The sequence below is a fragment of the Lepisma saccharinum genome, chromosome 6 (genome assembly GCF_977018435.1).
Source record: "Lepisma saccharinum chromosome 6, izLepSacc3.1, whole genome shotgun sequence".
Taxonomy (NCBI): Eukaryota; Metazoa; Arthropoda; class Insecta; order Zygentoma; family Lepismatidae; genus Lepisma; species Lepisma saccharinum.
This window is the reverse complement of record NC_139234.1, coordinates 17676751-17690234: the sequence shown is the minus strand read 5'-3', so window position 1 is coordinate 17690234 and position 13484 is coordinate 17676751. Positions and strand designations below refer to the sequence as shown.

The 13484-nt window shown below is 37.3% G+C and overlaps 1 protein-coding gene across 4 annotated transcripts in view; it reads right to left on the bottom strand.

Moving 5' to 3' along the window:
- Positions 1–13484, bottom strand: part of Iml1 (GATOR complex protein Iml1) — a 109637-nt gene that overhangs the window by 81610 nt on the left and 14543 nt on the right. For all 4 annotated transcript variants that reach the window (XM_083123593.1, XM_083123595.1, XM_083123594.1 and 1 more), the window contains 6 exons: positions 13259–13326; positions 11581–11790; positions 8039–8271; positions 6392–6616; positions 5465–5638; positions 3815–3928 (listed from right to left, as the gene is read on the bottom strand). In XM_083123593.1, the coding sequence (XP_082979719.1) occupies positions 3815–3928; positions 5465–5638; positions 6392–6616; positions 8039–8271; positions 11581–11790; positions 13259–13326 (1024 nt within the window). The remainder of the gene's footprint in view (positions 1–3814; positions 3929–5464; positions 5639–6391; positions 6617–8038; positions 8272–11580; positions 11791–13258; positions 13327–13484) is intronic.

The window sequence follows — 13484 nt, the reverse complement described above, 5'->3', positions numbered from 1 at the left end:
TCAATTTATCGAACTTTCACCTTGAATAATTTAACAATTACAAGACAAACGAGACTCAAAATTTCCATAGTTTCTAAGTTCCATGCATAGTTTCACCTCCTCAAATTTCATGAAAATCGGTGATGGTCAGGTTGGGGGCTGTGTTGATTTCGCATGGAATGACTCTTGTTGCAAAGCTGCCAACATAATTTGGAGAGACGTAGGAGTTAGACAAATTACATACAAAACTTTTTGTAATAATGACTGTACCATTCATTACAGGCTGGATGAAACACAGAGCAGTTTTATGCAGGGACACTGTTGCATGAGATCACCCATCCTGGGATAAATGTATTTCTTATTAAAACCCCAAAAGATAAATAAGGAACCACATAATCTACCAAATGAACCACTGTCATTTCACTTGTTTCATTTGTAATGATGTGAAAGTGTTAGTTGAAAAAGTCTTTGGAAAGTTACTTTTTAGAGTAACTGAGTTACGGCTACAGTTACCTCCTTGGCATGTAAATTTTAGTTACCATTACTTTGAAAAGTAATTGTAGCATTTAGTTATTTTTTCTAATAAATCTATAACTCATCAAATGTGTATAGCTTTCCTATATGAATGACAAGCAGGTTTACACTTCTTATTATCGCTGACCATACAAAATAAACATTTTCATTAAATTAAATCTCACTGGTTATAATACATCTCAAATGCTTCAATGTGAAAATATAGAGATTAGAAAATTAAAATTAAAAGTTCAAAATTAAAAAAAAACTTTATGCAAAATATTTGCTCCTTTGGCACACAATACCTTTGTGCATTACCATTGGAAAAGCAGAAAAGTAACATAATTTTTTTTTACTTGTAACCTGAAAAAGTCCTGGAATTACAGTTACTCATTTAAAAAAGTTACTAGTTACAGTTAATTTAAAAGTAACCATTTACTTCCAAACAATAGTTGAAAATCTAGACATAGTGAAAATTTACTGCTCTATGATTTCTAACCTCTATTTGAAGTAAGTTTTAATCAACAAACAACAATTTTCTCTTTCCTTGCGCAAATAATATAAAGAAACAACAAAAGAACTGTGTGGGAAAAGATCTGTGTTTCTGCTATTCTCTTCTTTTAATTCCAACTCAAAACATATCAAAAGTTCATTATCATAGGGTGATGCATCTGGGCACTTCACATCCCCCAGCATCATAAAATGGTATACTGATAGTACTGTGATGGCATGTATAGAGGCACATATTTTTGGTAAATAAAAAAGCAAAATTTCGGTATAAAAACTGAGTCAATTTCGGGTTCAAAAGCGGTAAATAAAATGAAATATCGGTGTTATAGCGGTGAAAAATTGGATGAAAAGTGGTATATAAAAAGACATTTTGGTTTTAAAATTGTGAATATAATCCTAAATTTGATTTAAAAACTACACTGATTCCACAGAATTAACATTTCACTTCTAATAGCACATTTATGTAGTTATAAGAGTATTAAGTTTATTTCTGTGTAAAGGAGTCCATTTTTGCTTCTCCAATATTAACAGCAGAATTAAACAATTTTCTGGGAATTGCATAACTGTCAGGATAATTCAGACCTCAGAAGGTGTCCCGTCGGTGAATAAACCCTGAATTTCGTGTTTAAGAGTTAATTTCGCTTTTTGCAGTTCATTTCGCATTATTTCGTGACAAAACATGGTCACAAAATGCATCTCGAACCTTTCAAAAACATGAAAAATTAACACTACAATGTGTTGTTTCAAATTTCGTTTTTTCGTCAAAAACGAAATATGCATGCCTCTAGGCATGTATATACAGGGTGACAATTAATGAACTATATGAAATAAAACGGAAATTAGTGACAAGCCACGTAGTACACAAACTGTATTGCACATGTAAACGGCACTACAGACATTCAGATTTAGGTTATGACATGTTCGATATGTCTGCCATCTCTGGCGATGATGTGGCACAGATGAATAGCAAAATTCTGCATGACCCGCTGAAGTGTCGAAACATTGATGCTGTCGATGACCTCCTGAATGGCAGTTTTAAGCTCGGCAATGGTTTTGGGGTTATTTCTGTACACCTTGTCCTTAACATAACCCCACAAAAAAGAGTCACATGTGTTCAGATCCGGGGAATATGGCAGCCAAGCGAGTCCCCTTCCAGTGGCCTCTGGGTACCCCAGAGCCAGAATGTGGTCCCTAAAATACTCCTCCAGGACGTCAAACACTCTCATGGTCCGATGGGGTCGAGCTCCGTCTTGCATGAACCACATCACAAACACTATCTGTTCTCTCAAACTTGCGAATCAAATTCTTGATTGTTAGCACACTTGGACCGGTTGTCTTTAACTTGCACTCGGTCGCAAACTTCCTTTGCGCCACAATCGGACTGTTATTACTCGCATAATAGGCCTTCACAAGTGATATACGCTCCTGCATGCTGTACCATGACATTTTCACTTGAAAATGGCCGACATCAACACATTGTGTGCGCATGCGCATACGAATTCCCATCATGCCCTGTGGCCAGCCACGCAGTTTGGACGTCATCACGCGAACCGTTCAGAAATTATGACGGTTTTATTTCATATAGTTCATTAATTGTCACCCTGTATGTTCTTTCCTGCATTTCTCTAAATGAAGAAGGCCTCCCTGATCGCGCAGTGGTAGCGTTGTCACCTTGTAATCAAGGGGTCCCGGGTTCGATTCCCGGTGGAGGCACATAGTGATTCGGATCCAACTTGAAACTGTAGGTCCAGTCCCGATTAACCTTACTGTGCATAAAGTGGACTTAAAACACCAAATCAATCAATCAATCTAAATGAAGCAACTACCACAATAGCAGTACTTTCATCATGTAACCTTGTCGGTCCTCAGAAAAGTTATTTTTATTGTGTCTGAAAACAAATATTGTTGCTGGCTCAGAACGTAGGTTCAAGGTTCAGTAAAACTGGTGATGCCATTTTCTGGACATCACCTTCACCAATATGAAAATGCCAGTAAGGTTGAAAATCACGATCCATCTCCTATAACAATAACCCATGGTGCAACAGGCCGTGAGGGGCAGGGTCTACTTACCAACTGCTGGCTTCACTCGCACCTGTTGAGGTGGGAGATCACCCAACCTGTTATGGGGTGACATGTGGTCAGCACGATGAACTCCCAGTCATTGTTGTAGGTTTCCATGACCGGGTTACACTACTCATTTGTAGCTCCCAAATTTCCTCACGAAATCTCAGGAGAAAAGTTGTTACACTTCCTCAAGGAGACTTGAACCTGTGCATGTCCCGTAACTAAAGCCCAAAGCCTGATGCCTTAGACCACACAGCCACGGTGCAGAACTGATCCATCTCCTAGTTCTTGGTTAAATCACCACGTAACTTGTTACTTTGAGTGAATTTGCAGATTACTCTGATTTCTGGTGACAAAAAGAAATGATGATGAGGGCAAAGAAGAAATGGATCACTTGTCCACTTTTTTGTGAGATAGTGAATATTTTCATTAGTTTTCATACTAAAGAAAAATGTATCGTACTGTTGCACTTTGTATAAAACTAGTGGATGGTAACACTGTCAATTTGTCCTCAAGGACTTGCATTTAGGCTGTAAATGGAAATTCTCACCTGCCAAGCTACGTTGTCTGCACTCTAGATGTGATGTGACGCCATATTCTATGATAATTAGGTAGATATGATAATATTAAAAATTTATCAAGTCAGAAGAAAAGAAAACCAGCATGAAACACAGATCCTTTCCCATACAATACTCAAACCACATCATGAAAACAAATGAATTGTAACGAAAAGATAAAAATGTACTACCTGTTGTCAATGCAGGGGTCCATTCCTGCTCACCCGTGGCACCCCACAGCAGGGTGTGTCTCTTGTTCACAGGGAGCTTTTCATTTGTATGGATATCTGAGGAATATCTCCCACCTGCAACGAAGTGAAAATATAATGATGATGAGAAAGAAACAGGAAGATCCAAGCAAATAAAATTCACAAGTAGTCGCTTGGTGTTTTTAGGCACAGACCAGTATGTAATTTTTGGTGATACCAATGAAGAAGCAACATGAATTTTACCGAAACCAACATCCAATATTCTATCAACCAAATGTAACACTGCAAATATTCCATGAAGAGACTGTTTGGTATATTAACCTCCTTAAACATAAGTTACTGCAGTAGGTTCTGCTACAAAATATTCTCACAAAAATAACAAATCAATAAAGTTGTTGATAATATTACTGGTACAATGATATGCCTATAGATATACCGATTTATCTGTCTCCTTCCTAGGTTGATTTTATATTAACGGCACATTCCTGCCATTTTTGGCAAATATCAAAAATGACGATGAATGATGATTTGCTGACACTGATGAGGAGACACTCACAAAGCAACACACATGACCATGATGGTGAGGTCATGTACCAACTGCTCAATACCCTCAATCAACAAGGCTTCTGCAGTCATTTTAATATCTGAAAAGCGTTGTGTACCTATATTCTTTCTGTTAAATATGTAGAACATGTAAAGATTTCAAACTGGAATTAATTATACAAGTTGGGTAAAATTCAAAAGTAGGATATATTCAAGTAGTATGGCAGGATTGTATGTGCTTTTGGGGGAAAATTATGTGGGTCTGCTGTTAATTATTGTGCTGTGGAATGCAGAACACTGTTAAATGCTGTAGAAATAGCGAATCAGTCATTACTGTCCAAAGGATCTTTTTTCGCCATTTCTTATTAAAACATAATGGAAAAGTCCTAGACCACTGGACTATTATAAAGTGATGTTGCATCAAGCAAAGACAAAAAAAAATGGTCTTTCATAAGAGTCTGGCATGCATGACTCTGAAGTCTTTGGCAATCAGTCATCAGACATGCCTTGTCACCGGGAATGTCTTCAAAAAGTGGAATTTGAGATTTTCATTATATTGTAAATGGCACACCTTTGGCTTTGTACCAGTGATATTTTTCAACAAATTCCTCCCATTCTTATCATACTAGCTCTTTCAAGTCATTGGCCTCCCCGATGGCGCAGTGGTAGCATCGTTGCCTTGTAATCAAGGGGTCCCAGGTTCGAGACCCAGTGGAGGCACATAGTGGTTCGGATCCCACTTTAAACTGTAGGTCCAGTCCCGATTAGCCTTACTGTGCATACAGTGGACTTAACACACCAAATCAATCAAGCTTTCAAATCCTACTATCTATTTTGCACATCCCTGTACTTTGAAATTTCAAACATACAACACTAATTCATATGACCACTCACACCAATGTCCAGAGTGCTAACCATTATGCTATCTGTATCAGTTGTATATGTCATATTTTTTAAACTACCAGCTGAACAGGCTCCAATGGAAAAAAAATACACATGAAGTGGATTTTTTCAGGAATATATATATAAAAAAGAAGTATTTAGTAGTAGTCACATACTAGAAAATAATCCTAAAAACTAGTTACACACCAGAAAGTAATCCTGGAAAACCAGACTGCACGACAGTCCTGATGGTTCCCACATTCTGGAGAATCGTATCATGGCCAGGAGAAGAGCTGTAGGTGCTCTCCGAGCCCTGGTCAGAGGTAGAGTGTGTAGGCACAGCCTGGTAGTGGTGCTGCTGAATCAACACACCTGTAGGGCCTGAAGGAAAACAAAGCATTACAACACTCCAAGCTATGTGCTTATTTAAATCATATAATTAATAGAAATAGAAACACTTTCTCCTAAAAATAAAATATTAAACAATACATTAGACTCCTCACGTGTGTTTTCGAAACTACAATTACATGTTCCACGTAATAAAGTGTGACCAAGAAAGTGCTATTACTAATTCTAAGAGTTCAAACGAAATCTGTAGAATTATTTATAAGTTATTTAATGAAACAACATAATCAGAAAACATAGCATATCTTCCAAAGCATTCATAAATTTGAAAGTGAAATCCAAACATACTTTAAAGATATGTAAAAGGTGAAATTTATACTGCAGGTAGGTTGCATGTGACACATGACTTCCAATTGGTCAGGGTTTGCTTTATCATGATATTCAGAGGTACATTCAGGAGGAACATTTGGTTGATGGGGAGTTGGTTTTGAGAATTGGTGCGAAGATAGTTCATATGCAGGTGTAACACTATACTAATTCCTCAATCACAATTTCAATGGACAGGCCATGTAGAATGCATGGGAGGGGTTACAAAAGTTTAGAGGATTCTTGCTGGAAAACACGATTGCAACGGACCTGTAGGAAGACCAAGACAAAGATGAATTTAGGTGGGAGTGTCAGCTAGTTAACCTACTGTTTTCAATCAAATTAACTGTTGAATGTAGTGTACCCTGTGCAGTGGAAACTCCACTCACACTAAGATGCATTAGCAGGACATTCTGAACCAACCTTTTGGAAAGATATGTGTCCATCTCCTTCGGTTGGATGTAAGCTTGATGGTGACATGGGAGGGGTCAAAAGGGTTGATGAGGGCTCTCCCCGGTCGAGCAGCAATCTGCTGGAGCTGTGAAGGGTCGCCGGATGATCCTGCGCTCCCCACAACAGATCTCTGAGGTGGAGGAGATATCTCAAGCTCCATGCATTCATTCTTTGATATGAACGCTTTCTGCTTCACTGAAATAAAAAAATAAAAGCATTATAATTTCTTTAATTTTATCTGATGAAGGGTGTAAGTGTTCTTATGTAATATTATTACATTACAGATCTACTATTAACTGTACTTAAAACCTATCATGCCAGCTGACCGCAACAAAAAATAACTAAAAATGCATTATGCAAGAAAAAAAAGTGATGTCACCTGTTCCCGTTCTTTCCGTTTCAGTTATTTTATGACCTTTTCTACCTCTTGAGTTAATCACTATGATGAGGATGAATGATAAACTGAAGAAATAGACAATGGGACATACACATTGATACCAGGGTATACTAGCACCAAGATTTCTGAATATGTGAACTACAGGCTTCCCTGTGACTTAAGCCAACAAAACTAGCCACCTTGCTTCCATGCCAGGGTTTCAAATGTGGTGGTGGATCTACATATCAGTATACAAGTCACAAAATGGGGCAAAAAAAAAAAAAACTACTGCAAATACTTGCCTTCTTTATGGTTCATTTTCCACATAATACCCCTGTACTTTCAGACATCTATCCCATTGTTTGAACAGTCTTTGGCACTCACAGTGTCACCATGAACCATAGATATTACATTTGTCTTGGAGGAGCTTGCTCCCTCTCCGAGTCCCAAAGCACGGTTAGCAGAGTCTTGGATGCTGATGGGATAACCTTGAACTTTTTGGTGGTTGGGCGGGAAGTATCTTTCCATTTCGTGTAGGCACATCTGATTCTGATGGAAAGTTGTGGATCCACAATTCGTCCCCCATAATGGTTTGACTGATGAAGTCCTCCCACTCTGCATGATAATGCAAGTTGCGCTTCAGGGATTAGCACTTGTGTTCATCAGAACATTGGTGTGGAACCCATTGTAAGGACACTTTATGGAAGTGTAGCCTTAGCTACTTCATTTATTGGCACACATGTCATACTAACCATACAACATGGTCCAAAATATAATAATAAAAAATAATTGGTTGCTTGACCATGTTTTGAAAAAAACTTTTTTTGTTGTTGTTGCTGTACCCCACCATATTTGTGTCATGGCGTTTGCCATTTTTGGCCATTGTACACACTTGCGATAATTATGATCTCAACTAAGAAAAATGGAGTAAAAAACATCGTTTTCAGTACATTTCAGGCTACATTTTATATTCTGTACCCTTTTTTTACCATATCTAATGCAAATGGCTGGAATGTAGAGCCAAAACTGATATTTAGTTTCAAACAAAAATCAAAGTTTAGACTCTTTTTAGCAGGGAAGTAATGTAATATCAGAGCAATATTTTTTTAGAGGAAAAATGTTTAGGCAAAATTATTTTCATTCCTAAGCTGATTTCCCAGACTTTTCCAAGACTTCCAAGAGAAAGAATCTGATAGCAATAAACAATCAATTTCTGAAGATAAAGGACTTCAGTCTATTACCTTCTATGTTCAGAGCCTTGAATGACGACAGCTGGGACACCTCCTCTGCAGCCCTGTAGGGTATAGCGATAGCCGAAGACTTGGGAGCAGCAGAGGACACAGAGCGTCCATAGTCGTTGAACAGGTGGTGAATGTCAGGATCAGACAGCTTCCTTTTCATCTGCTTTTGAGAACAGACGTCAGGCAGAATGATTCGTTTCTGGCAAGATGGCGGCTGGACAATGTGAGAGAAACTGCAATGTGCACAGAATAAATGACCATTAATGAAACAATAATGACAACTGTAATAACATTAAAATTGCATGAAGCCTGCTCAGAAATAAACATCCATTTGGTTGACAAAAATACAAAGTCACTGTAGCAAAATGGTGCATGTGCAGTAAATATAAGTAACCAGTAATCAACACTACACACCAACCCAGAGTCAATTTTCAGCAGTGGTGCACACTGGACCCTGTGGTGGTTGTTCCTGTCAGTGGATTTGATTGATTGATTTGGTGTTTTAACCTTTTGAGTCCCAAAGCCATTTTCACATGTAAGCCTCTCAGTCCCGAGCCGATTTTGAGCAAAATGCAGAGTTTCAATTAAATGAGTGTAGATCGGAGACTAATTGCCTAGAGAGATATACCATTGTACGCGGAATGAACCAGAGATTCAGACTATATGAAATTTATGAAAATTCGGCATATATGTGGCAGGGGGGGGGGGCTAACTCTCAAAATTCCAAAATTTCAGAAAAAAAAATTGGTTCTCCCACCCTCCCTCCAAGGAAAAAGTACATGACAGTGTCGACATGCACATGGAAATGATCGCTGACATGTAAGGAACACAAAAATATTTGCATTATTATCATATGACCAATGTAACTTGAGTTGTACCCCCAAAAGGAATGGTCGGCACACCACTGATTCAAGCTTCAAAATGCAGCGGTACCTTGAAATGACTTCAGCTCAGAGACTCTTTGCCCTGGAGATATGAACGATATACCGTTGTACGCAGAATGAATCACAGATTCAGACGATATATAATTTATGCACATTCAGCATATATATGGAGGGGGAAAGGGGGGAAATCCCCTGAAAATACTTTTTTTTAAAAAAAATGGTTGGAAGTTCCATGAGGAATTGGTGCAGAAAATTCAAGGTTGGTTGTACAGAATGTGTGATAAAGAGGATCAAGGATAACATTCTATTGTGACATGAATTTATTCAAAAAGTTGAAATTGTGTGTGCAAAATGGTGATGAATTTCTCCAAAATTTGTGGGCTATGGAATTGGCACAGATTGGATTAACACGTTCTGGTCTGTCAACCGGACAAGTACACTGCAGCACCATTCTTTGATGAAGGACTTCGAAAGCTTGTGCCATGGTGTGACCAGGGATATAATTTGGTGGTCGCCATGTGGAGAAGTAATGTTGGTAGTATGACGGTATCATAATGAGTACCATCATAACGTGAAAAATAAAATAATTCTTTTAGTAGAAATCTATGATTTAAGTTCGTATTTGGTGGTTCATATTTGCCCAATATCAAATTTGCATCACTTTGGCTTTGTTCTAGTTGAAGTACGTATGTAAACTTCAAGCATTTAAAATATTTTTATATCTCAGCGATGTAATTTGGTTGGTGATGTATAAAGAATGTGCTTACCGTGAATTACCAATTTATGCAAAATCGCACATATGTTTGGTTTCAACAGCTTTTACTTGCTCATTCATAAGTATTTGGGCACGAACATGTATTTAATATGTATTACTAACACGTACAAACCATTTAAGATGAGTTTTGGCAGAATTTCGACGATGAAGTTACGATTTGTTAAAATGAGCGCCTTGAAGAGTAATCCTAAAGTTGTGAAGTAATCCTAAAGTTGTGAAACATAGCCAACTCACATAAAGGTAAAAATCTAAGTTGTGCGTAAATAACCTTTTTCCCACCAAAATTGTAAAACTTAAAATAACGGTAAAAGGTAACAACAAAATACGTAAACATGTGATAGAATATTGTAATATATGTTTTATTGTATCTAATTTATATTACAAGCGTTTTCATGCATAATATCTGTAAAATTCATAATTGTCATTTGAAAAGTATTCGCAAGTTTGTATTCTGTGCTTAAAGTTGTAACAGTGTGAGTTTGGATACACTGCTTCATCTAAAAGATCAACTACGACGAGTATGGAGTTGCTAAAATTTTCGAAAATTGAAATTGGAACTATTCTATTATAACGTGAAGATTTGCACGAGAAATGTGATTAGGAAGTGCAGATAAGGATTGTGTTCGATTTTTGAACTTGCAAAAACTTCGCAATGTGCAGCTTAGGTCAAAGGGACGTTAAAAAATGACCTCGTAAAAATGGCAGCCATCTTCTCTTGATGTTGAATTTTCAGATAAGTATCGTACATGCATGTAGCTACTTAAATGAAAGGCCTAATTTTATAATATGAAAGAATTGACTACTTTGAAATGTGGAAAGTCTATAGAACACACAAACACGCATAATTTGTCTTGGATAATTCTTCGTTATAATCGAGCGTTTAGTGCCTGGAAACTTGGAACAATTTTCCATATGCTTATAAGTTGACTTGAGATCGTGACTAATATGTAAAAGAAGTTGAAATATGAAAATGTGATATAGAAATGTAAAATCTTAGTTGATTATATGAATGTATGCTTTATACGGTGTATGAACGAATATTTCGTGCTTGTGAAATTTATTTATAATACACTGTTCATTAATATTTAACATGTGGTAATTTTCTTTATTTCTGCAAAAGTTAACACAGTTATTTGTAAGTTTAAGTTGATATATGAAAATTTGGATTGAACTTTTGGAAAACTTATGATTTGAAATATTAAAACAATTAATTAATCCCTTTTTAAAAATGTATGACCATGACATTCAGTAAGCCGAGGAAGAGCGTCATAGTAGGTAAGAAACTTTTCTACATAATACATTTTCTCCTTTTTGTCACGGCCAACCTACATGTCAGACTAGTTAGCACAGCATATTATGATGCCAAGGATCCTGGGTTCAAATCTCAGCCTGCACATGGATGTTATTTGAATGGTCCCTTGATCAATTTCATTATATCATAACTCGTCCACATCTTCAGGATTGGCCAAAGTTACAGAAAAGTGGAGTAACAGAAAAACAAATTAATCAATCCTATTTTAATTGTTGTGAGCCGCAGCAGTCCAGTTAGTATAATGCCAGACTGCTAAGCAGGAGACTCGAGTTTGATTCCCCCGATTGATGATCTCAGGTATATCTCGAAAATTATCTGACAATGTCTCAACATAGGGGAGTTTTGGGGCTTCCTCCAGTCTCTCAATCAATGAGTACCTGGGAAAATTAAAGGTAATGAGCATGGTGCTGATCACGTCAAGAATATGGGGCTCTACTTCCACAGCTCCAATGTGCTACCTTGGACCAGTGCAATGCTTTACCTTTCCTAATCACCTAATTTGGAAGTGGATTTTTTTAATAGCTCTCACATTTCCGTACTCTATATGTTGTTATCTCCACAAAGGACTCACCAAGCCGCATGGACAGGAGGAAGCTGGAACACCTGAGCATCGTAGGCATCATAGTCGAAGAGGGAGTTGGGCAGCCGCTCCTCCTCCTTCAGCAGCTTGGCTCTCGAGAGGTCTCCACTGAGGAACTTGCTGGGCTTCGTCCTCTTCGGAGGCAGCTTGATGCGGGGAATGAATGTGGAGTAGCCCACCTTCTTGTTGGTGGAATAGAAGCTGCAGGGGAGAACAATTATGTTTATCAACACAATATTTTATGGGTGCAACAGATTAATTGATATCAGCCTAAATATACATACCAGTGAATGAATAAAAAATTGCCAATAGAATGGAGGTCTCAGTTTACATTTTGCTGCATTATAAATTCAATCTTCATTGTGTATTTACAAACACCTGTTGTACAAAATTGCAGTTTAGGAATATGTGTAAATTCATTCACTGCAAATACAACTGTATTTAACCTAGGGATGTTACCGGTAAAGTACCGATATAAAATTTACCGATACAATTAGAAATGGTCCTTGAAGAACCTGAAAGGTTCACTGACCTATTTAATAAATGTGTGTTTCAAGGTGACTGCAGTGCAAAAGAAGTTGCATATTTAGTCATTTACTTTTTTAGAAAGTAGGGCATGGATATTATCCATAGAAATTACAACAAAATGGCAGAATTTTGCACTAAATTATCAGATAATAATCGATATATCGAATCGGTAAAATAAACGGTAATTTTACCGATATGCCTATATCGGTCGATACCGATAGAGTACCAATTAATCTGTCCCATCCCTAATTTAACCCTTTTCGCACCAAATTAATGCTGCCAATATCATTATAGATATAGTTGTTTTTATAAAACAAATATTAAGAAATACAAAATCATGATTAACATACATCTGAAATACTTATAGTTAATCCAATTGTACAGGGTGACCACAAAGTGGGCAAACACCTAGGTTTTCGTCAGAAAGTATGTTTAATTGTTGTTGATTTGCAATCGTTCGACCATGATGAAACACATGAAAACACATTTAAAGTGCAAGCCGTACTGTCCTTGTCACGTTAATAAACTCTCTGCTGCTGATAGGACGTGGCACCGGAATATCTCCGCAAAACATCTGCCAGGACATGGCACAGAATTCAGCTGTGATACAATCCCTGATGGTCTCCATACTGATGTCCTGGGCAAGTGAACTATCAGGTACATGATCACATCGCTAGAACAACCACCACCACTGTAGTATCGGAAACAAAGGGAGGAGCACCCACTTTGTGACCTCCCTGTACAGATGCACCCAAGTATGATTGTTCTCATTGTGACATAGTGTTAGTACAAAGGAGGGGAGGATGGATGAGGGTGGTCCCTCCCTAATATATAGGTATTCAGAGATTTGTTTTAAAATATTCATAATTTTACATAAGAGACACAATCACGCTAAAAGAGCTGTCATTTAATCATAAAATTTAGCTTGTGAATAATACTGGTGCAAATTTAATGAAAATTGCATATATTACATAATTTCCAGGTTATTTAGACCCTGCAAGATATTGGGACACTGGAAAAGTACCTGAAGCTACTGGTAGTTCATGGGCTTCAATGTCAACTTCATCATTGTGAGAAAAAAGGAGTAGTTCCAGAAAAGCACTTAGCACTGTTATACAGCTTTGCTAAAACAAAGAGTTACCTTAAATTTATCCAATGAGGCATGCTGTAGTCATCCACAGCTGTGATTGAGGTATCCTTGTTGTGAAACTGCAACAGAAATTGAAAAATGAAAGCTTTAACACAATTTGAAATACAATTTAAGTTTCCAGTTTAGTTATTTTATCTAGCTATGTTGCTTTTTTACCTGCCTCAGTTAAACGTTGATAAGGGGGACAAATTATTAAATACGAGGTTTATTTTTTAAT